Source organism: Pseudopodoces humilis, chromosome 10 (assembly GCF_049639895.1).
Source record: "Pseudopodoces humilis isolate 2021_Gansu_Grassland_sample_001 chromosome 10, ASM4963989v1, whole genome shotgun sequence".
Lineage (NCBI taxonomy): Eukaryota > Metazoa > Chordata > Aves > Passeriformes > Paridae > Pseudopodoces > Pseudopodoces humilis.
In genome coordinates this window covers 16,439,843-16,462,328 of record NC_142209.1, presented here as the reverse complement: position 1 = coordinate 16,462,328, position 22,486 = coordinate 16,439,843, and the positions used below count along the sequence as shown (strand labels likewise).

The 22,486-nt window shown below is 39.2% G+C and overlaps 1 protein-coding gene across 2 annotated transcripts in view; it reads left to right on the top strand.

Annotated features, from left to right (window-relative positions):
• The first annotated feature begins 9,517 nt into the window (after nucleotides 1–9,517).
• PKN2 (protein kinase N2) overlaps nucleotides 9,518–22,486 on the top strand; it is a 55,284-nt gene continuing 42,315 nt past the window's right edge. Inside the window, exon 1 of one of the 2 annotated variants that reach the window (XM_014250842.2) lies at nucleotides 9,518–9,825. In XM_014250842.2, the coding sequence (XP_014106317.2) occupies nucleotides 9,778–9,825 (48 nt within the window). In that variant the 5' untranslated portion in view covers nucleotides 9,518–9,777. The remainder of the gene's footprint in view (nucleotides 9,826–22,486) is intronic. The other variant, XM_005521000.3, reaches the window with a different exon arrangement.

Below are 22,486 nucleotides of genomic sequence, written 5' to 3'. Positions count from 1 at the left end.
CTTACTATTTTCATACAGCTAGGAAAAACAGATGTTTTCTCCTTGATTGGAATAAGAATTCCAATTACTTACAAAGTACACTGACATTACCGAATCGTTCAATGATTCATTATTATTATGAAAAGTACAGCATCAGTGCCAGTTAAGGCATTTGGATGAAACAATTTGCAAACTGGTATTTCTCTCATGTTAGGACACAAGATGCATCTCACTATGCTGGACTCAGTACTGATTCACTGTGTATTTTAACTCTCTGACAAAGAATCAGAGACTTCATCCTTACTGTACTATTTATGCAATCCAGCTTCTCTACTTTCCCTCCCAGGCCTAAGAAGAACCCAAAGCAGACAGTAAGGCACTAAAACTAAGATCTCAAAAGTAGTTGAAACAGTTGGACACGTAAGGCTTGCTTCCATTGAAGTAAATTGTAAAAATCCTTGAAGGATCTTTTTCCTGGAAAGAAAATCGAAGTTTGTACTTTGTCACATGTGCAATTCCCTTGGTAGAGAGCTTCCTATGTAAAAGAAGAATTCAATCTCAAATTGTTAAAAGGAATTATCATTACTACAGGAAAAGAATCACTAAAGAAAAATGTCAGTTTTAGAAGATAGCCACTAGATGGAGCAATTTAATATTAAGATTCCATTTATAAAGATTCTTTCACCTATCCCATTACCAATTTATTTTTTCCTTTTTATGCTAAGGATACTTAGAAAGACTGTGTCCTTGTATATTATGCAAGTAAAAGGAAAATTCCATATGAACAAGCACTAATGTTTCTGTATTTTGTCTGTAATGAAGCAAAGACTGGAAACAATGTAAGGTAAACTGCAATTCTAAACCACTTTGGTTAAACTGTTAATTTAATTAATCCATGAATATACACTCCCTAATCTTCAGAAACATTAAGCATTAAGAAATATTAAGCAGTTTATCAGAATACTATGCTCTCTATTCACCAGACACAAGAATTTTTTGCCAGTAGAGATTATTCTATCCTACGCTGAACCTTAGCCTACTATATAGTTAGAATTCTCTATATTTTACTATCAAACTGAGAATTAAGAATATTTTGTACTGACACAAAAGGAAAAGAGACTTGACCTCATTAGTTTGAGTCCCAATTTACATCAATTGTATCTAAGATGGCTGTAGAACTACAGTGCCTTCTGTCAGTGTAAGACCAAAAGTTGAACCTACATCTACTTATATTTCTAATGTTAATTTCAAGCAACAATTTATAGTTGTTATTATCCAAACTACCGCCTGATAACATCCATCTGTACCTTGTGTAGGTGATACAAAACAATGGTGCTGTTGCTGAATACAGCTCTTAAGGCACCAAGAAAGTAAATCCTCAATGATTACATGGGTCTTAAAATCCTTCTTAAATACTGGATTTGCTGGGAAAAGGGGAAGCAATAAACAGAGTTAAGGACAGCCTGTGAACAGCAATCCCCAAATGGCCTCTGCTTCACCTTTTTCTTTTAAAATACTTCTGTTGTACCATACTTATGAAATACTCATATTTCTGATTGTATGTATGATAATATAAGCATCATGAAAACAAGTTATACTTTCTACTATATCTAAAGTCCGCAAACATCCTAATACAGTATACATTTTATTATCCTTCCTACTATTGCGCTTTTCTAAAGTTAAATCAACTTCTACCTGCATAGCAGGTATAAATAGCAACTGGATTTCCTGTTGTGTTTAGGTCCATGGTGAAAATCCATGCTTTTAATGTCTAGATGTGGTGCTTTCTTCTAACAACTGTTACTATTATCTGTCATGATTAATGATAAACAAAACCCAAACATTAGGCTGTTTATACAACTATTAAGTACTTGTGCATTTCTCTCTTACAGAACTCAGCCATGGTTCTAAAGATTTTGAAGACGTATCATTGATATATCCCCACCACGTCCATCACTATCATGACCACATTTAGCCCAGGTTCAATTAATCTAAACTCTCTTATCTCAATCAAATAGTCATTACGGGCATTGCAGTTCAATGGCTTATTAGATGGACCTCAGAATGAAGAGAAAGCATATAGGACAGGAGGAGGGTAAACCTTATCATTTTGAGATTATTACACTTCATTTTTATGCCTTGCTCCATCACTGCACTACTTCTGGGGGGAAGAGGGGTGTATGCAAGTAAAAGAAGAAAGCAAAGAACAAGCCAAGAATGAGAGCATGCTGCATTAGCTGGAGACATTTCTGGCACTTGTGTAAAAGCTGCCTTCATTAACATGGTAACACTGCAGCAAGCAAAGACAAATGAATGTAAAGAACATCCACATTATCACACTTCAAATATCAAACCAGTATACTTCAGACCTTTCCTCCATTAACTCCACCTCAGCAATTGCCTCTGGCTGACTGCTCCTTGACATGGTAGCTACAGAAAACAGATCAAGGCTCCAAAGCATTTTCCCCCACATTTTTCAGTGGCTTCTAGCCTCATTTTTCTTATAAAGAACAAACAAGCTCACTAACTGCAAACTACCTGCTAGACAAATCAACTTGAAAGTGTTTTAGGTTTCATTACATGATGATAAAAAGCAATTCAAAGCCAAGGCCAGACTGACAGTGTGAGATTTCAGTGAATCCATTTCAAGAAACTTAACCCAAACTGATTCAGCTTAGTCCTTGAGACCTCCAGTGTTTGCCCTAGAACATAAAACCCATGACATTAAGTCCTTACAAGAAAGCACCTTACTTTTTTTTTATTTAAAACAATCACTGGCATCTATGTATCTAAGCAAATTAAGAGAAGCACAAGAAGTTAATTAATCTCTCAGATGCCAAATGCAGTCAGAAGAGTCAGTCCACAAGTAATTTTGCAACTAGGCTTCATTATAGAAATCTCACCTAAGCCTTTTTATGTTGTGGTCTTTTTCAAAAAACATGAAAACAACAGCAGATTCATTCACACAAGACAAAATGCCTTTGAAGAACCTGAGATGTGTGGAAGTTACAGCTAGTAAAAAGGTATATCCCAAATGTGATGGGTGTGATTAACTTCCCTGCTTGCTCATGTTACGACCACCCCTCTTCAGGAATGAGGGAGAAAGAAAAGAAGGAAAAAAAAAGAAAGGAAAAAGAAGGGAAGAAGGGAGAGAGATACTAGTCTTACTTCCCCTTGTGCTTAACACTTAATTAAGGGGAATACACTGTAATAAGCCATCTCAGAACCACAGGGTTCATAAGCAGCAGAACATAAATAAAAGCAACATAAAGTTGCGCTAAATTACATGACAGCAAGTTTGCCACAGCCTAAAAATAAAAAAATTGAAGGTGAGGGAGTTAAGACAAGGAAGAGTGAGGGGGAAATACTAACATATTTGGTATCAGAACTTTTTTGAATGTTTTTCTCTTTATATTGTTTGATGCAATTGTCATTTTCTCAGAAAGTTTTTAAGCTTTCTTCCTCCTGGGGATGTCAGTCTCAGCAGAGCAAGAAGAATGCAATTAGAGCTAGCTACAAACCTGCCAGGTAACTCTTGTTCTAAGTGTTCATTAGATGAAGATGGAGCTGCCCTTTTAATTCAGACATTGCCTACTAAGTACAAGTTAATAACTACTTAGGACTTCAATCCCTGACAGAGCTACATATGCGGGCTACTGTCTCTGAGAAGAGATAAAGGCATGGACAGAAAAAACAGCCATCAAGTTAATCATGACCAGAAATCATTACCATCTAAGACTGAGTGTCTGATGAAGTCTGTTTCAGGACTATTCGACATAGTTATTTGTGTGTCCACAAACAGAGCTAAGAAAACACTGATGTATAGATGCTGTATCACCAGACACATCATACAAAGGACTTACTTCCTGGTTTTGTCAGTCTTAGCTGCAGATTTCAAAACAAAAAGTTAAAATTGGTTGAGGACGACCAGAAGTTCACAAGTTACACATACCAACTTCCACAACACAAGGTGAGACAAATCTGTCCATAGCATGATGCAGAGGAGAATGGACACAATCTTCTGACTTCTGTGCACCCTGCTGTGAGCTGCTAGCAAATCCATAGTCCAGTATTTCTGGAAGCAACAGACTGCCCATAGGCAGCTCAAACCCCACATTACAAGCATGCAAGAGACATCCCTGCTGCAGCCTCTCAAGCACAGATCTCTTTTGCAAAGATTTCTCTGGGTAAGCCATGTCTGACTCATCCTTTGCAATACATTTCCCTTTCCTTCAAATGCAGACTGGCATTTTAGCTGAAGTTGTAAAACTGTTTTATATTTGAAAAGCCTTTTGGAGGAACTTGATTTTCCTAGAATCATAGGAAGTTGCACACCTTACTGCTGCACAAGCAAGTCCTTCAATTATCTCCCGAGCCTGAATTTTCTGATGTTTATTCATAGCAACTTTAGGTCACAGCCAACCACCTACATTCCTTCAGGAAATCGGCCTTCTTTATAACAGGATGACATATTTGTCATCTTGCCTTGTTTTTGTAACAAACTAAGATATTTTCCCCTAGTCACCATTTGAAGTAATGTGCTTGCAATTTACAGAAATAAAGCAATGAGACCAGGAATGATCCAGAGGTATCTACCTTGCTTGGACTGATCTCTTACCTACATTGCTGGAAAACAAGGTCTTGATGTTACTAGTGCTGCACCAGGCCCTATTCACTTCAGTGGATTCAATGAAAGCACAAGAGTCCATCTGGGCAGTTCATCTGCAGAAACAACATCAAGTATAATAAGCTGGATCCTACAATCAAGATTAATTAGAATCACTGGGACTTAGCATAGGTGTAAAGATCGATAGTGTTGATCCACTTGTGGGCTCATATCCTTAATGTAAAGACATAATACATTTTGTTATTACTTCAAATAATCCAAGTTGATCTCCTCTAGGGAAATGAGGTCTGATCTTAACAGCTGGTTCTGCACAGGTAGGGCTTTCCTCTCCTCAAGGTATCACTGACATTAACTGGCATAAGGCAGACTTTTCCTCAGAAGAGAAGGATGGAAAAGAAAAACAGGAGGCCATAATGAACAGGAATGAACCTCCTTCCCCTGGAGCAGTCTTTTGTCACTGACTGCAAGTCTTACCAGGGTCCAGAATTAATAAAACAGATAGTAAGATAAAGTTTGTTGCACTCCATGCCTCATAACATCTGCCTACACTTAGCCCTGGGTAATAGTATATAAACATAGAAAACAAATTTTAAGAAGAAAGTGTGCAGCAATTGCTAGGAGGGTTATGATTACATCACAGTAATCCACATAGAAGTTTTAAAATTAGTTGTGTAATTGAAAGAGTTATAAAGAAATAGTTTAAGTATACATGAAATTTGCAAGCACCACAAGAGCTAAATAAACTTCCGTACTCATTTTAGTTTTCTGTTTATGACATGCCATAAACTCGTCCCCTTCACTGCCACTGGTACATCAGTAAGAGCCTCAGAGCTCTCATGCTCTCAGGAGCCTTTTCTTAAATGGAACGCCCTTTGAGTAATCTGAATGAAAGGCAGGTAACTAACTCCTTAGAAGTGCTATAAAAGAAGTGAGTTTTCAAAAAAAGGAAAAATTATCCACACTTTTGATTTTTAAAATTTTTTTATTTTCTCCTTTTTGGCATTTTCTTTAATAAACACCAGCAAGCTGTTGGTCTAAGAATGATTATTATATAAATTTATTTTTTGTCTCAAGTTTTAACCTGACCTAGACATATTTATTCCTAAATCTACTGGAAGATGTAGTATTGGAAGCTTTATAAAGCAAAGATTTCTCCTATTCCCACAATTATTTCCAAAGCAAAACAGGAATATGGAAATTATTATTAATACACTATTTTTTCAAAACCATCGTGCTGAAGTAAACGAAGAAAGAAGGCAAAGATACATACATTCTCCATCTCATTTCTCTGCGCCTCATAGTTCCAGAATTTTCTAAGGTTTTTAAAGGATCCAACTTAGAGGGTCAACTATGCAAGAGTAACATTGCTTTGTCTAGAAGTCAGGGACAATTAATGGTTACATTACTGAAAATCTGTTATGGTGGTAGTAGTGGTTTGGGGTTTTGTTTTTTTTTTAACTAATGTTGGGGCTACATTTTCTTTTATATAGTTAGTTGTCTTTATCCCTAAGTGAAAGAACTTAAATTCTATCCCAAAGTAGACTTGAAGTGTGAATTTAAGCATTCCTGCTTTATGAGACAAGGATTTCCTTTAACAGGTAACAATATTATTTTCAAAATCAAATACCCACCCCATTAACAAGGTCACTAATTCTTAGAGCTTGTTTTGTGCTTAAAAAGGTGGTAAGTTGGCCTATTATTGCTCTGCTCCACTCATCTATTAGGAACATATGTAGAAGTCAAATTTCTTCTTTCCAAGAGGTTCATTTGTCCCATACCCAGACACATTTCGATATTGTTGTCCCTCTAGATCAACATCACTAATTTATACAAGATTAACCAGCAGCCTAAACTAGAAATTACATTTTTTCCTGGTAGAGTTTTGCCAGTAGTTAAGTATAATAATACAATTAATATCTATCTGGTGCTCTTCACATGTGAATCCTCATTTCTATATGCATCACTAAGTGAAAGTAAGCTCATTTTTAGGTGATATATTGGACTAGTTAAAACTATTCTAAAAAATACCTTTGGATTTTGCTTACAGTATCCTGAACACTTGTGTAGAGTTCTGTATTGTGCTTAAGGGTTCACAAGGTGTGTTTGGTACCAGGAACATTGAAAGTCTCAGCCATTCACTTTTCCAGGACTTTGTGACAAAAGACTTCAATAACACAACCTGAAGAAACAATTAAAGGCCTTAGCCAGTAGTAGTGACACCCTTTTCATTCAGTTTGCTTTTCTAGCTTGCTAATTGACTACAGAGATGAGCTAACAGAATAATGGCTGAAGAAATTGCATCCAGATATTTTAAGGCACAAGCTAGCTCAGGATTCCATAGAACACTAAATTCTCGGACTTACATACTTAACTGGCTTCTATTTTGGGACTCATTCGGTATGTTCCCTCTTGCTCAGAAATTCACTGTCACAGTACTTAAACGCAGAGCTACAGTTGTCCAGCACTGCCTTGTGCTTTCCAGACAGGAAGAATTATTAAGTATCAGAGCTTTAGCTAAGTTAATATTGTTTTACCAAACCAGTTTCCCTTTATATTCCTGTGCCACCACACTTCCATCAAAGAATCTAGGACTGTGTCTGTCCAAGCTGTGTAAATAACATTTGGAATACAAAAAATTATTATAGGCCTAGACTTGACAGGGGTGATAATATGCTCTAGTCTACACTCAATAAGCAGGCTAGATTGAGCATGAACCAAAGCCTGAAAAGCATGAACCTGTTTTAGAAAGAATCTCAAAGCTTCACTAACTTTGTTGACACCCACTCATACATCTATGAATTTTCTCTGAGGCACAATCTGTGTTTCCCTCTGACTGTATCTTGTAAACTAGACATGCAAGCACATTGATTCTTCCCCTTTGCAATGGGACTAGGCAAGGAGATGAGCTGCAGTAATGGACCACATACATGCAAACAAGTATATGAAGTCACTAAGTCACAGTAATCCAGTCATTTCTGATTACTTCTTTATATCCTTCAATATCTGTTCTCAAAACCAGTTCAAATGAAGTTTAAACATTTGGAATCATTCTATCACAGTCAAAATGAGAAATTACTGTATAAAAGTCTTTTTTCCCCCCATCCCCCCATCCTGTTTGTACACACCATGCCCAAAACCGCACTGTGAGTCACAAGCCATTTCACGGCTGTTGACATGGGACCGCTAAAATAACACCAATTGATACCACTGACACTGAAGCTGTGCTAGCACAGATTTCATTGGACATGAGTCTTTCTAAAATAGTGATTTTTAGACAATCAGCAAGTAAAGTTTTCCTCTGAGCCTTTAATTGCCTGGCCAGATAGCACAGAAATTAAGCCACTGGATTCACATGGACCAAGTCTAGACATAAATTTTTATATGTGAAATATTATGAACTGTATCAAACGGCTATTTATAAGTAAGTCAGTGAAACTGTAATTTCAGTAAAAATATTCATTTATACTGTAGAATTATCTTAGTATTTCTTTTATGGGAAACTAACTGTGTGCATATGTTCATAAACTTCTGCTGCATGATAGTACCTCAGATTGTTTGGTGCTCAACAGTGGGAGTATAGGCACACTAAAAATGCTTCAAATTTGCTAGGAATGGTAGTGATAATTTAATGTTGACTTCTGCCATTCCTATTTCCTAAAAAAAACAAAACCACCCAATTCTCCAAAGTTTAACTTACATTCCTAGAGCAAACAGACTACTGTTCGTATGTAGGTATACAGAGATGCAGTAGCATATACAGAACAAATGCTGACGATGTTCACATGAAGTTGAATCTGTCAAAAGTGCCCCAGCTTATGAATTTGACATGAACTGCATAGAGTAAAAAATAAAACAAAACAAAAAATCCCAAACGAACACCTATAATTCCTTCCACAGAGCATCTTGCATTGGTCCAATTAGCCGAACGTAACATCCAGTAATAGGGTGGAATGAGAATGCACGTGGGTATAGAGTCGACAACAGAAAGCACACGTTTATGGATAGGTGAAGAAACACACCAAGTCTTGACACAGGCAGGAAGCTGAAAAGAAACGGTCTTGTCACATGGAGCCACGAGGAAAGAGAAACCATTTCCTCCCAGACACTCAAATCGATATTGAAGCTCTGAGTTGCTTATTACTCTGCAGATTAAGTGAACAGTGCCAACCCCAAAAAAAACTCACCAAGCATCCCAAGTACAAATGTTTAGCCCTTTAAACTGTTAAAAACGACATTTACAGCCCCCACTCACCACAACCTCCTGGGCCACTGCTCCAGGTCCCCAGGGCGGCATGAGACAAGCGTGAACTCTCCTTCCTGAGCTACCTGCCTTCGCTACCCAACAAACTGAGGGCTTAACCTGTCTCCTGGGCCCGGGAGAGCCGAGCCCCTGCAGCCCCCAACACCAGGAATGTGCCACACCCCCCGCAAGCCCCACCAGCACAGAAGGAAACGACAGGATTCCCAGCGCCGGAGCCTAACGGGTGGGGAAGCGCCACCAGCGGAGTGTGTAGGTAGGGAGGGAGGGTGGTGGCGAGGGGGCCGCGGGGCTGTGGGGATGAGGGGGCTCGCGCCCGCCATCCCGCGCTCGGCGCCTCGCGCCGCTCCGCCCGCGCGGGGCAGCTGGGGCCGGGGGCACGCGCCGCTCTCCGCCTCCGAGGCAGCCCGCTCTTACTCCCGCACGGTCACGTGCTCCGGGAGCCGCAAAGCAGCGACGCCTTTGCGACAGGGTGACAGCCAAATGGTGCGACATCGGCGGCGGCCGCAGGCGCAGCAGCCGCGGCGGCCCGCGCGCTGCCAGGGCCGCGCGCCGCGCCCGGGCGGGGAGCGCACCGCGGGCACCGCACGGCGGAGAACTCAGCGCGCCGCTCCTCGCCGCTCCGAACGCGCCGCTCCGCACCGCGGGGAGAGCGCCGCTCCGCAGCGCACCGCGGGGAACGCGCCGCACCGCGCATCACAGCCCACCGCGACCCCCATGATAGTAGAGGGGCCGGCGGCGGCCCCCCCGCGCACCCCCGCCCGCCTGCCTCAGCACGGAGCGCTCCCCCCGCCCCCGATGCGCCCTTAGTCCCGGCCCCGGACCCGCCTCCCTCGCTCCCCTCCCCGCCGGCGGCGGCGGCAGCGGCAGCGGCAGCAGCAGCGCCCAGGTGCGGACTTCAAACCCCGGCGAAATGGCGTCCAACGCAGCCGAGAGAGAGATCCTCTTCACCGAGCTACAGGTAAGCGGCGAGGGGCGCCGCCCCAGCCCCGCTCCCCTCCCTTCCTGGCCGGGAGGACGGAGGAACCGCCGCGCCCCGCCGCCCCCTGCCCGCCGTTCGGCGCGGGACGCCCACCCCACCCCAGCCCGGGCCGGGGGCCGGCGGAAGCCCGTGCCCACCCCAGGCCTCTTCCCGCTGCTCTCCCCCGGGAGCGGAGGCGCCGCCGCCCGGTCACGGCCCCACCCCGCCGCCGGCCGCGGCCCGCTTTTGTCTGCGCTCGGCTCCCTCCTTCCCCTGCCGAGCGGCCGCGTCCCTCCGGCGGGGCCTGCCCGGGCCGCGCCCCCGGCCCCGCCGCCCCGGGATCTCCCTCCGCCCGCCTCAAGGCTGCCCGCGCCCAGAGCCGCTACGGGGGCCGGAGCTGTCGCCCTCCCCCCAGCTCGGGGCACGGCTCTCGTCCGGGCCGGGCCCGGAGGGTTCCCGGTGGCCACTCCACGCCCGCGTCAGGGGTCAGGCAAAGAGCTTCTCTCTCCTTTCTCTCTCCTCTGGACACGGCACCGCGCAGCAGCCGGAGTAGCTTCCTTCTTGTAGGCCTTGAACGCCGAGCTTGGGAAGAGGAGAAAATGGTGTGATCAACGTTATTTGTCTCACGGCAAGGGTTCTTGTCACTACAAAAGAACAATCCTAAAAGACCCCTCAACACTGTTAAAGGTTGAAAGCTCAAGGCTTAGAGGTTTCCACACGTGTAATTTGACCGGTTTTGGTTGCCTGTGCGACTGTTACTTTTCTGCTTGTCAGCTGCAACGTTAGATGCAATTCTGGAGCTTCACTTTTGTGCTCTTATCTTTAGATGTCAGCACAACCTGCTACCTCTTCAGCTTCCTTGTTCCGAAGAAAGCTTGCTTTTCTTTTTCTTTTTTTTTTCTTTTTTTTATTATCATCACTAAATCCATGCAAGTTGTTACGTTTACTCAGGCAAAGAATGGGTCTCTGAATTTATTAGTTGGACAAGGAACCCAAAGTAAGAAGTCCATAAATGGAAAGTGTTGAATTTAATGGTCAAAAATTAGAAGGGAAGGTTTAACAAAAATTAATTTTATTTCCTTAATGCTGTTAAGTTCTCCTGTAATTCTCAATGGTGGAGGTGTGCTCACTTGAATAGCAAAGGAAAAGAAGGCACAACAGATATAGGAGTCTACTTAATATTGTAGCACATGAGGTGGCTGAAGGCTAAGAATCCATCTAAAATGTTGAACTTTAATCAGTGGTTCGTAAGTGCCTAGGAAGAATCAGTATGTTAATACAAACTTGATACGATGATACATAAGCTGGTAAACCTGTTTGAAGTGGAGAGCTGTGTGAATAACTAACTGTAGTAGTGTTTCAAGTAAGTTCAATGGAAGCAGCATTTCTGTAGAAGCACCCAAAGCCAGGGTTCTGATTACTTTAAACAGAAATGAGTGGAGATTTTTATTTGGGGGGATTGGAAAGGTTGGTTTCAGTTTGGTTTTGTTACTTTTTTTCTTGAAAGATGAGACTGACAGTGATACTAATTAAAATAACTAACAAAAAAAAACCCAAAACAAAAAACCCACCAACCAACCAAAACTAGGATGGATTAGATTCTTTGGTTGCACTGTCTCTTCTATTATATATGGTAACTTCTGTATCAGTAAATACAGTTACTTGCACAAGACAGAGAGGTTAAGTTAACATGGGAAGGCCAGTGGAGTTTAAGCTTTGTGAACTGCTGACTTTTAGATATTTTTAAGAGGAACTTTAATATGAGAAAGAACTGCTGTAAAGGTGGTGTCTCATTTGCCATGCCATATATTAGCAGTGAAATACAAAGGCATCAATATAGTTCTGCTTGGGAATACAAGTTGCTCAAAACAAATTGCTCTTCATATAGTTGTACATAAAAGTTGCTTTAGTGGTGTGGTCTGGAAGTAAAGGGAACTACGGTGAAGTGTGAGATACGCCATTTGACTCATGTTTCTTCAGGAGGGAACTTCCTCAATTGTAAGGACTCTAACTTAAAAAGTGCTTATATGTGAAACGGATTTTTGCTTGCATATTGCAATCCTGCACAGAAAGATGAGGAAGTTGTAGAATTCATGGCTACAGTAAAGGTTTAAAGCGTCAAGTATATGGGCTGATCTAGATCGTGGGTGATGTGTGGTTGAGATGTTTTGCTAATAGATGTGAAAACCTACTGAAAACAAGCTAAACCCAGTGTAAATGCCAAGCTTGTTCCTGACATGGACTCTAAAGTATCAGTTAGTGATCAGTGTAGCACATTGCTTTGTGCTGTGGTATGTGCTGTGTGCACCTGATTAAGACAGCCCTGTGTACTCCAGTGTGTTGTAAGAAAACTGTTAGGTTGGGGTAAAGTTGATAGAAGTGGATCAGTAGTTATGAATCAATTGAACTCTCCTGACAGAAAGATTGGCAGACTGTCACAACTACTGACTAACAGGATGTGAAGTGGATTCTGAGAAAATATGAAAAACAAAAGAGCAAAGATGTCATACGTGTACTTGTTTCAAAGGCTTAATTAAACAGGCCTTAAATAGACCGTAGATCTCATTTCTCACAATGAAAGTTTTGTATTTTAAATAAGTGATGCCGTATTGGGTAGAGCAATTTCTAACAAACCCTGTTAGCAAACATCCACCTGATATATCTGTCCTGCTTTTTCTACAAAATATTGTATACATTCTTCTAGGGTTCATTTTACTTTAAACATTTTTACAGACTGATAGTGGGATGTGGAAAGTATATCTTGCTACTTAGCAAATTTTAAACTAAGTTTGTTCAAGGTGCAAAATGCAACATTTATTTCTCAGTAGTTAGCAAATGCAAAGTACAAGGTAAACTTGGCAATAAGCAAATCCTCTTTTTAGTTTGTTCTGGTAGCTTCACCAGCGAAATTGCCTGATTACTAAAGATTGAAAGATTACATAAAGCCAGATTACCCTTTTTTACCTCCTTTTATCTCCAGTACAGGTTCTTTAGTAGAAGGAGGAATGAGCTTGGGTAAGAACCAGTATTGCTGATGTTGCCTTCCCTTCCAAAATTCTGCTGTCCTTCTCTGGGCTTGCATCCCTTAGAACTTTGTACACCAGGTAAACTAGCCTCTCCAGTGCTTGCTCTCAGGTTAATTGCAAAGTCTTTAACTCTTTGCTTCCTGGTGGAAGTGGCAACTGTGTTTCTTCAAATAAATTAAACTCTAACATACTGTGCTGTAGTTTCTTAAATAAGGCATTGGTGAAATAAAATATTTTAAAGTTTTATATGGAAAAAAAGGTTGGATTTTTTTCAAAACATTTTTAAAAAGAAGGGTTTTTTGTGAAGTGTTTATGCTTTCTTGGCAGAGATGGTAGATGTCAGCATAGTAAATTGGTATGGCTGGGTTAACAGAAATTATTGCTAGGAGTATTTAAATGAAACCATTGTGTATGCACAGTGATTACACTTGTGTACTTCTAAGTGTTCACTACCACTTCTTTTCTAGACAGTACTGTAAATCTTCTAAACTTGGGGCTTTTATGGTTAATGTTACAGGATTTATTTTACAAAAATTTTCACTTCACTTGAAGTTGTGTTTTGCAAAGCAATACTTGTTTAATATCAGGCAAAAAGAGTATCTTACTTGGGTGTATTTGCTTAAATTAAACTTGGACTATACCCTGAAATGAATAAGCATGTAACAAACCCTCCATTACTTCAAATGGAAATATTGAAGGCTCTACCTGGAATTAATTCTTCAAACTCAACTATCATACATATTTTTAATATTGCAGAACATTGTGAAAAATTTCTTTATACTGCTCAGCATAAAGGGATTTTTTTAATGGATTTTTTTTTTAATACCCTGATTACCTAATTTCCTAAGGTGCTGTATTTAGGGATCGTAAAGCATAAATTTCCTGACAGAATCATATTTTAAAGGCCATGGTAATTTTTTTTTTGAAATAGTGATGAACAGTACCACAACTGAAATACATGTAAATTATGATTATATGATGGCACATCCGGTATAGTTTTTGGTTTTATTTTTCCATTTCATATCTAGGGCAAGAATATTTGTCAAATTAATGTGACTGAACAATGCTTGGCATTTTGTTGGTCTGCATGATACAAATTGGACAGTTGAGTCTGAGGTTATACACCTATATTTTCTATATAAGTGTATATAAAATTGGGCACTTGTACTTGTTAAACTACTAGCTGGGACTCTGAAAACCTGTATTTCATTCCTGGCTTCTCTGCTCTCAGCTAGGTGACATTAGGCAGATGACTTTGCTTACTCATGTCTCAGTTTCCTCATCTTTAGAATAGAGGTAACGATGCCTGCATTTTTGGAGTTAGAAAGTACTGTGTATTTATTATTAGCTGTGGTCAAGTGCCTAAGGACACCATAAAAAGGTACAAGTAACCTAATTAATCTGTTTTTAAGAGACATTTTAATTGGGCTGAACACTCAGCAATAGGGCTGCCTTCAAATAATATACAGCTAGGACAGATTAGCTTTAAATAATATTGAATGACTCTTGTTTCTCCAGGAGGAAATAATTTCATATTCAGGTGAAAATACCCTGAACTAGTCAATTGCAGTTTAGAAATTAAACTGTGTGTACAGCTGCTTGGGTCCCTGCAGGTCCCTACAATTGCAGTTTAGAAATGAAAATGTATGTACAGCTGCTTAGGTCCCTACAAATGCTTTCACAATTGGTGGATTTAGAGAAGCACTTCAGGGTTTTTTTTCCATTTGGGGATGTATATTACTCTTCAAACAGTGCTCTGTTCAAATCTTGTATTAACAAAATATTCATCCTGTTCTCAGTGGAACATAAACAGTCCTTAAAATACCTTTTGGTAGGTGCATGGGTGGAGTTTTTGGTTTTGTTTTGGGGAGATTTTTTTCCATTTTTTGAATTCTGTTAGTCTTCCTGTTAACACAGGAACTTGTATATGATGTAGACTTCTATACATTTGACTGAATTTTCTTTATCAGAACAGATGTCTTTTTAGGACCCAGATCTGTTACTTTAACTCAAGATAAATTATTAGTGATGGCTAGTAGCAAAGTATTTAGTTACAATATATGTAATAGCTCTTCTGGAACAGTTTCATACATTGTGAAGGTCATTTGTTACAATGTAACCTAAAATCTGCAGTAGAATAAGTAGATTAATGTGTCCTTTGCATTGAGAAACAGTAGTTTGAGGATTTCATGCTGGGATTAAGAATATTTTCATCAGTGCCTCAGTGCTGAATTAGAGACTAAGACTTCTACATAGATTCAGAGTAACAAAGTCTTACATGTCTTATGTGCAGTGGAGGGCTCAGTCTGCTTGCTTTTTCTTTTTTTTTTTTTTTTTGTGCAACAGGTACAAATCGGTTGATGCTAGGCTTTTTGTTTGTTTTATTTTTTCACTACATGGGTCCAGTAAGTGAATGGGTTCAGGAACAGACTGAGCTGAAGCATATCTTACGAGACTGCACTGTAGCATGGGCAAAGCATTTATATGGTACTTTGAAGCTTTAATTATTAATGCTTGGTCTGCAGTTCCTGGCACGAGCAAAAGAGCATGTTTGCTAGTGTTTGATCGGGGGGGGGAGGTTCTTTTTAAGGAAATGAGATTCATATTGTAGAACCAAATCCATGGCTTCTATTACTTTGAGATATGACTGAGAAGTACTACATCGACCCAGAAACTGATATTGCCATTAGCTAACAACATGCTTTAGGCCTGTCCTTACAAGTAAGGGTAGATCTGATATGTTTGTTTATTTGAACTGCAGCAATGCAATTATGTCACAGTGACACAAACCAACACCATTTTTGTTACTGCCATTTTACAGCTACTGGTTACTTACTCTTTGACACCTCACCAGTGAATTGAACTACTTGCATAGCAGTCTGGGGATACATCCTTTGGAACAAAGTACTTCTCTCTAGGTTTTTTCACGATTTTGTGGGATGATTTTCCAAACTTTCAGGAATTCTGTGACTGCATGTCAAACTAAGGAAGTTTTGTGGCATCCATCAGGTTTGCTGGTGCAAATTCTGGTAGCTGGTGAGGATAAGATGGCTGAGATGTGGTGAGGAGACACATGAGCAGGAGTGTAGTGCACATTTGCAGGCTTATGTTCAGCTAAATAGGCCAGCTTTGCTGGGAATTCTGCTGTTCTACTCTGGTTAATAGAAGAGGCTGAAATGAAGCTATGCGAGGTAGTGCGTTGAACTTCCTGAGCAGGGTGAGCTGGGAGGGTTCATGTGATCTGTTACTATGGCTCAGTTGTGGGACCACCAGCTGGGTAGTGGTGAGCTGATTGTTTTTTAAGAGCAGGCCACGCCTTAAGTTTCTCTTGATGATAGGTATAGATACAGTTTCCTATACTTCATATCAACATTATGCCCGCTCTGGCTGTACTTCCTGTTTACTGCAGCTGCGGTGTGTAGAGCACTTCTGGAGTGGATGCACGGAGATGACAGGACTGTGCTCTCAGTAGTGGAGTTTGTTGCTTCCACTGGGCAGCCAGGGGAAAAATAGGAATATTAGTAGAAGTGTATTTTCTTAGGCCAAGTATATCTGTACTAAAAGCTTTTGTTATTTTACTGTAGATATATAGCTGGCTATCAGATACGTACCCAATAAGAAATGGTGACTGGAAAGGGCTGGGCTATGAACGTTTAATGTGGCATTTCCCTGTTCTTTTTTTATGCCATGAAGAAAGGTTGATATGAGGCAAGACCCAGGGACTGTGTGCTCTGGCCCAACATACAAATCCGGGTTAGTAAAAACCTTAATGTGGACGTGACTAAATTAGCTTGCTTTTTCAACCTCCAATTCGTATGGATTCCTTTAAGTCTTGTTTTCTTTGCTCGAAATGTATTGGTTTTTCAATGATAGAGAGTTTCTGACTTCTCTAAATAAGTGCAGATCAGAGAGCTTGAATCAGAAGCCTCTAATATCTGGTTCCTGTCTGTGGTGTTCTGTATGGAAGTCTGGTGTTGAAGCAAAATGTTTTTCTTTTGAGGTTTTTCTGACATTTGTTACCTTGCAATGTGATAGCAGGGTTCATAGATTTTATGTTTCCTTTAAACACAAGAATAAGTTAGCCTGAAAGTGAAAGTAACAGAATCAGTTATAGTTCTCTTGAGAAGAACCAGGAGGACATTAACTTTCCGCACTTATTACTTGGATGTAAACAAAATGCAATAGGCAGCAGATCTGTGGCCAGGAGAAGGCATAGTTAAGTCTGAAATACCAAGGTACTAATAAATTGTACTAAAGCTCTAAGATAAATCTCAGGAATATTGTGGGGCTCTGTTTGTTACTCTGATAAAACACTTCCAAGCAAATCAAGTCAGAAAGGGGAACTTTTCTTGTGGGTAAATACAATAGTAGTTTTCTGGGCCTCCATTCTTGGAGTGTGGGGGCTGATACACCTTGTGGTTGTTTGGGTTTTTTTAGCTTTTAGTACTCAAAGTACTTGAACATCACTACCACATACATTTTCTCTAATGAAATTTAAAAAGTAAATACATGTTCGTGAACTTCATAAATACATCTGCAATATCCTATATAGTCATATTTGTTAGACTATTGAAATAAACAGGTTATTAAAATTAATAAGAAGTAATAGCAAGTTTAATTGTTATTTACCTGAAATAATACTTGTAAATAATTGCAGTACCTAGGTGTTCTGAAATGATTCTTCTATTCAGCTGAGGAGAAGTTGAGAGCTGATATATAAAACATCAGAAAAAAAGTATCTTTTTTTTTTTTTCCCATTTCAAAGTCCCAAACACAAACTGTCTAATTAACCTGGTAATAGTGATATGTTTAGTGTATCACTGATGCCACAGTTGGCATGTGAACTTGGGAACTTTAACATATGTATTTTTTGAAAACTGTCAAAAGGATATTCAGTTTGGTTTTCTTTGTTGCAGTAAGATGTAAGGCAGGTCTGTGACATAAATTTAGGATGGAAAAGTTCTGGTTGGTTCATCAATGATGTCATGTGCTGGAATTGGAATTTGCCCATACAGACTTGAGTGTGTTGCTCAAAGGAAGTGTCAGACTTTGTCAGCTGGTAGTACTGCTGAAAGTGTTTATATGCCATATTGTGTTGCTTTACATTTGCTCAGGCAGCTATATGGTGAACAGATTTTGTTGTTTTGTTTTGGTGGGTTTTCTTCACCCTTAGATTAGTTTTCAGCCGGATCAGGTTCATAATTACAGTTCACTCTGTAGCCATATAAAGGTTTGTACTGGCATGTATCAGTAGATGGTCTGGGCAGGAACAAACTGTTAGGGAAGGTCAGGACTGCTGGTTCTTTATGATTTTTTTTTTTGACTGCAGAGGTAGTTCATGCAGTAAAATGTTTATCAGATTACAGATTCACAGCTAAGGACTGTGAAGCGTCCAATTCTGCTGCAGGTGGATATGCAGATAATGAACAGTCCAAGCGCTGTCTGTGAAAATTCTTTTCTAGCTTTATATTCTTCAAGCAGAAAGTCTCACAATGTGCATGTGACAGTGAAAACCTGTTTGTCTGAAAAAGCATTAAAAATAGAATATTTTTATTAGTTGTTTGGACATCATGCATGGATGGAAGATGTAGTTACATTTAGTTTGATGTTGAAGTCTGAGAACAGTGGTAAGGTTTTGTAGCAGTACCTGAGATTAGTGTAGGGATATAACCCCAAGTTTATTAGCTAACTTTCAGAAGTGGTAAGCCTTTGCTGTTAAACCTTTTATGCACTCAATACAGGCAGTCATTTTGAAAAATCTTGAGTCTTTTTGTTATTTCTCTAACTGAAATGGGAGAGAAAATGAGTGTACAATTGAAATGGATGGGATTGAATTTTGGAGTGAAGGCCAAGTACTGTGGAAGTAATACTATAGATGTACTGCCCATGAAGATAATGAAGAGGCTGAGGTATTACATACAGCTTGGTATGAATACATTTGTCAGTTAATGAGTAGTTTGATAACTGTGGGACATTTGAATATTCAGTAGGGGAAAAAACCCCATACAATGATGAGTTGAATGTTTGTGATGAGAAAATATCTCTGAATGGTCACGTGAGCATCAATTAAAGCACTACTTAGAGGACTTTGAACTACTGTGTACAAGATTGATGCTGTGTTTCAGAGGTCTAGCCAAATTTTGGGGAGAAAATCTGGTGTAGAAGTAAGAAGTTTGAGGTAACAAAGTGATTAAATATTTTCAATGTTCTTGTGTTGAATTAATTTCAGAATTATCAATTCTTTCTCATTCTTCATGTACTTACAAACCCTGAATGAATTCTTTTATATTTGTGTTGTTGAGGTGAAAGATTATGTTTAAAATAAACAAGAAGATTGTTTTTGGTGATTCCAGGTATTCCAAAGCTCCCTGGCAACAACAGGCTCATTTCTGTAATGTGGACTAGAAACTTTGTGCCAGTCCTTAGAACAATGGAAAATACTTGCTTGGTTCTGTTTTTCTACCTTTCTTATTTCTCTTCTGCAGGAAGAGGAACATAACCTCTTCCTTTTATGATAGATTTGAGGACTTCCCTATTTACATCACTGAGCTTACTAGATACGAGATTGAAGTTTCTTTTTTATCATTGTGATACATGTTATCACTTGGATTTTTGAGTAACATAGGCCCAAAAGCATTCAAAGCTATTGCTGATAATTTAGAAGGAATGGTAATTGACTGTGTGGCCTGTTGCTTTTTACAAGCACAATATGTAACACCATCCATTGCTTTTCAACTTTATATGTTTATTTATATGGAAAGACACTGCAAAACAATCAAGTTGAATGTATTTTAAGAGGATGTTTCCTTTATAGATAAATCTGCATATGACATGACAAGATTCTTTCTTTCTTAATACTCAGGTTGGGGAAGCTAAAATTATAAGATAGATGATGACAAAGTATCAGCTTTTCTGACAAGTGTTATTAACCTTGGAGTTGTAAGGGTGTGTGCTGCCTGCAGCCTGTCCAGAGCATGTAGGGAATTCCATGGGCAAAATCAGATGGGGAGACCCAACACGGTAAACCAGATTCTAGCAGAAGCTTACAGAAGACAAAGTTTCAAAGACTTGTATTGAAAAATACAAAAACAAGCATACAGATCTACAGAACATTTTAAAATCAGCAAGGCCTTTTTGTAGACATGTTCTAAACTTAGTGACAGCAGTAGAAAAGTAAAAGTACTGTAAATCTTACATGCCTGACTACTCATGTAGCATTCTTGAACTGCTGCCCATTTGGGACTCAGCTATCTCCTTTAATGGAAGCATGTTTTCTGCAATATTTGAGTTTGTTTGTTGCTTATTTATAAGCTCATATGAAGCCGTTGTTTTAGGCTGAGAATGCCTGGATGTCAAAAGTTACGATTTGCAAATTATAATATCCATAACTAGGGGTCCTCAGAAAGATTATTTAAATTTTGTTATTGAAACTTAATTCATTATTGGGGAGTTTTCTTCAAGTTGCTATGGTTTGTATCTTTGGTTTCTCCTCTGCTGAAGAGATGGGAACATAACATTTTGAAAATTAAAACAGACAGTGCTTCAACATTAGAACAACATCATTTCTTTCAGAGGATTTTTTAATTGTACTCTACTTCTTTATTCATGCAAGTTAGTGTGAGTCAAACTAAAAATTTTTCTGTTGGGTGAAAAATTTAGTGTTAACTGTTCATTTTTATTAAGCTGGTTCAAACATGATTCCTCAACATATAAGCAAGCTATTTCACAAAGGAACATCTCGATCCAACTTTTTTCCTTTTCATTTTGTATGTGCATTTTTCAAATAAAATATTAATCTATGGCAAAGCACATGGCATTTGTCAGCAGTTAATTTTTGTTTGGGGGAAAACTCCTTTTTTGAATTCTGCCTTTACCTGTAACATTCTACATAATGCAGAAACAATTTACAGTTTAAAATTTACCTACTTTAGTAATTGGTCTTTATCTCTATTAGGATTCTGTACAAGAGAGCAAGTGAATATATTCTCGAGTTTTAATTAAACTAATTCTAACAGATTTTTTTTAAATCCTTAGAAGTTTCTTAAGTGCAGGAGGAAAAGGAATGATGGCCTGCTGTAGGGGACTATCCAGTATCATCATGTATTTTTCAGGTTAGCAGCCAGCACTAATTTGAAGTGTTTCTTTTTGATGGGAGTAACTCCCTGATGGGGGTGACACAGTCAGGGCAGCAGTTTCTGTGCACGTGGTAATTGATTTCTTGAACTCTAGTGGTATTCCTGAACTAGATGACCTTGGGTATGAAAGAAAAGGGAGATCCAAGTTCTGCTAATGGTCTCCCATTTTTGCAATTTTTTTCCTTTCTACAATAGACTATACTGTTTTATGAGCTCAAAAGTAGCATTTCCTTTCTTTAGCATTTGCCTCCCCTCCTCTCTGTTGCATGTACTTTAATTAATTCACTGTCAATTTAAGGTGTATACTTCAAGTAAACAGATTTTTAAAACTTAACTACAGCCATCCATATTCTGAATTGATTCACATACACTTTCTGAACTATGGAGCTGAATTATTTTCTTCTTCATTTCTATCTGCAGTTTTTTCTGCAAATTCTTCCACAAATTTCAGTCTTGCACTTTACCGACAATGTACATTGAAAATGTCAGGTGTTTCTAATTACTTCTCTTAATTTCTCCACTGTTATAAAAGAATCTTTTTACTGTCCTGAAATATATATTTCTTTATTGCAATGAATATACTTAGTACATAATGAAGTAGAACTGCTGGGAATTCCTGTAAACCTGAGATACAAAGGCAGTGAGCATTTTGGTGGCATACAGTGGGAATGAACAGAGCTGCCTCTTCCTCACTCAGGGTTAGCTGGCTGGGGTTCTGGCATCTTCAGAAAATGGGGAGGACCTGTGCCTAGGCAAAAGCATTGGCTGTACCCCAGAATGCTCATAATAATGTTAGTTCATTGTGTCCTGGCTGGGTAAAACAGTGCAAAGGGCATGAAAAAGAAACCAGTAATGCTCAGAGAGGTCAGAGATGTTTGGAGTTGAGAGGATGGTAGCCTGAGCTAAATATAGTATCTCAGCTTAATTTGGAAAACAGTGTAGACAGATTGGGACTGTACTTTATTTTTGTCATTTAATTTATTTTTTTATTATAGAAGCTGATTTTTATTTTTCTCCTTTGACTCCTGACATTTTTAATACAATACTTGAGAGACCATCAAAAAAATACACCCCATCATAATCAGCCTCTTCCGAGTGCAGTTAGGAAATAGCCACAACCCTCTAACACTTAAATTTCAGAATATGCAAGTCTCTTTCAAGTAGGAGTCATCTTCCTGCTGGTATTTTTCAGTCAGAAGTTAATTTGTGTATTTTTGTCTCCTTAAGATTACATGCTTTAGATTAGACAGGTCATTATAGAGGAATACATTGTAGATACTCTGGGGAATGCAGCAGGTTAAACTTCAACCATAAATAGCTTCTGATTGAAGTACTTTCCTTCTTTAGCTTAAGGCACTTCTTCATGAAGGTTTTGCTCAATGTCATATCTAGAGTATTTTTGGTCATTCTTAGTTATTAATAAAGCAGAATATTCTACTTTTGCTTAATATATTTTTCATAATTCAGTTTCTAGTATTACCTGAAGCATTTTCCAGTAGT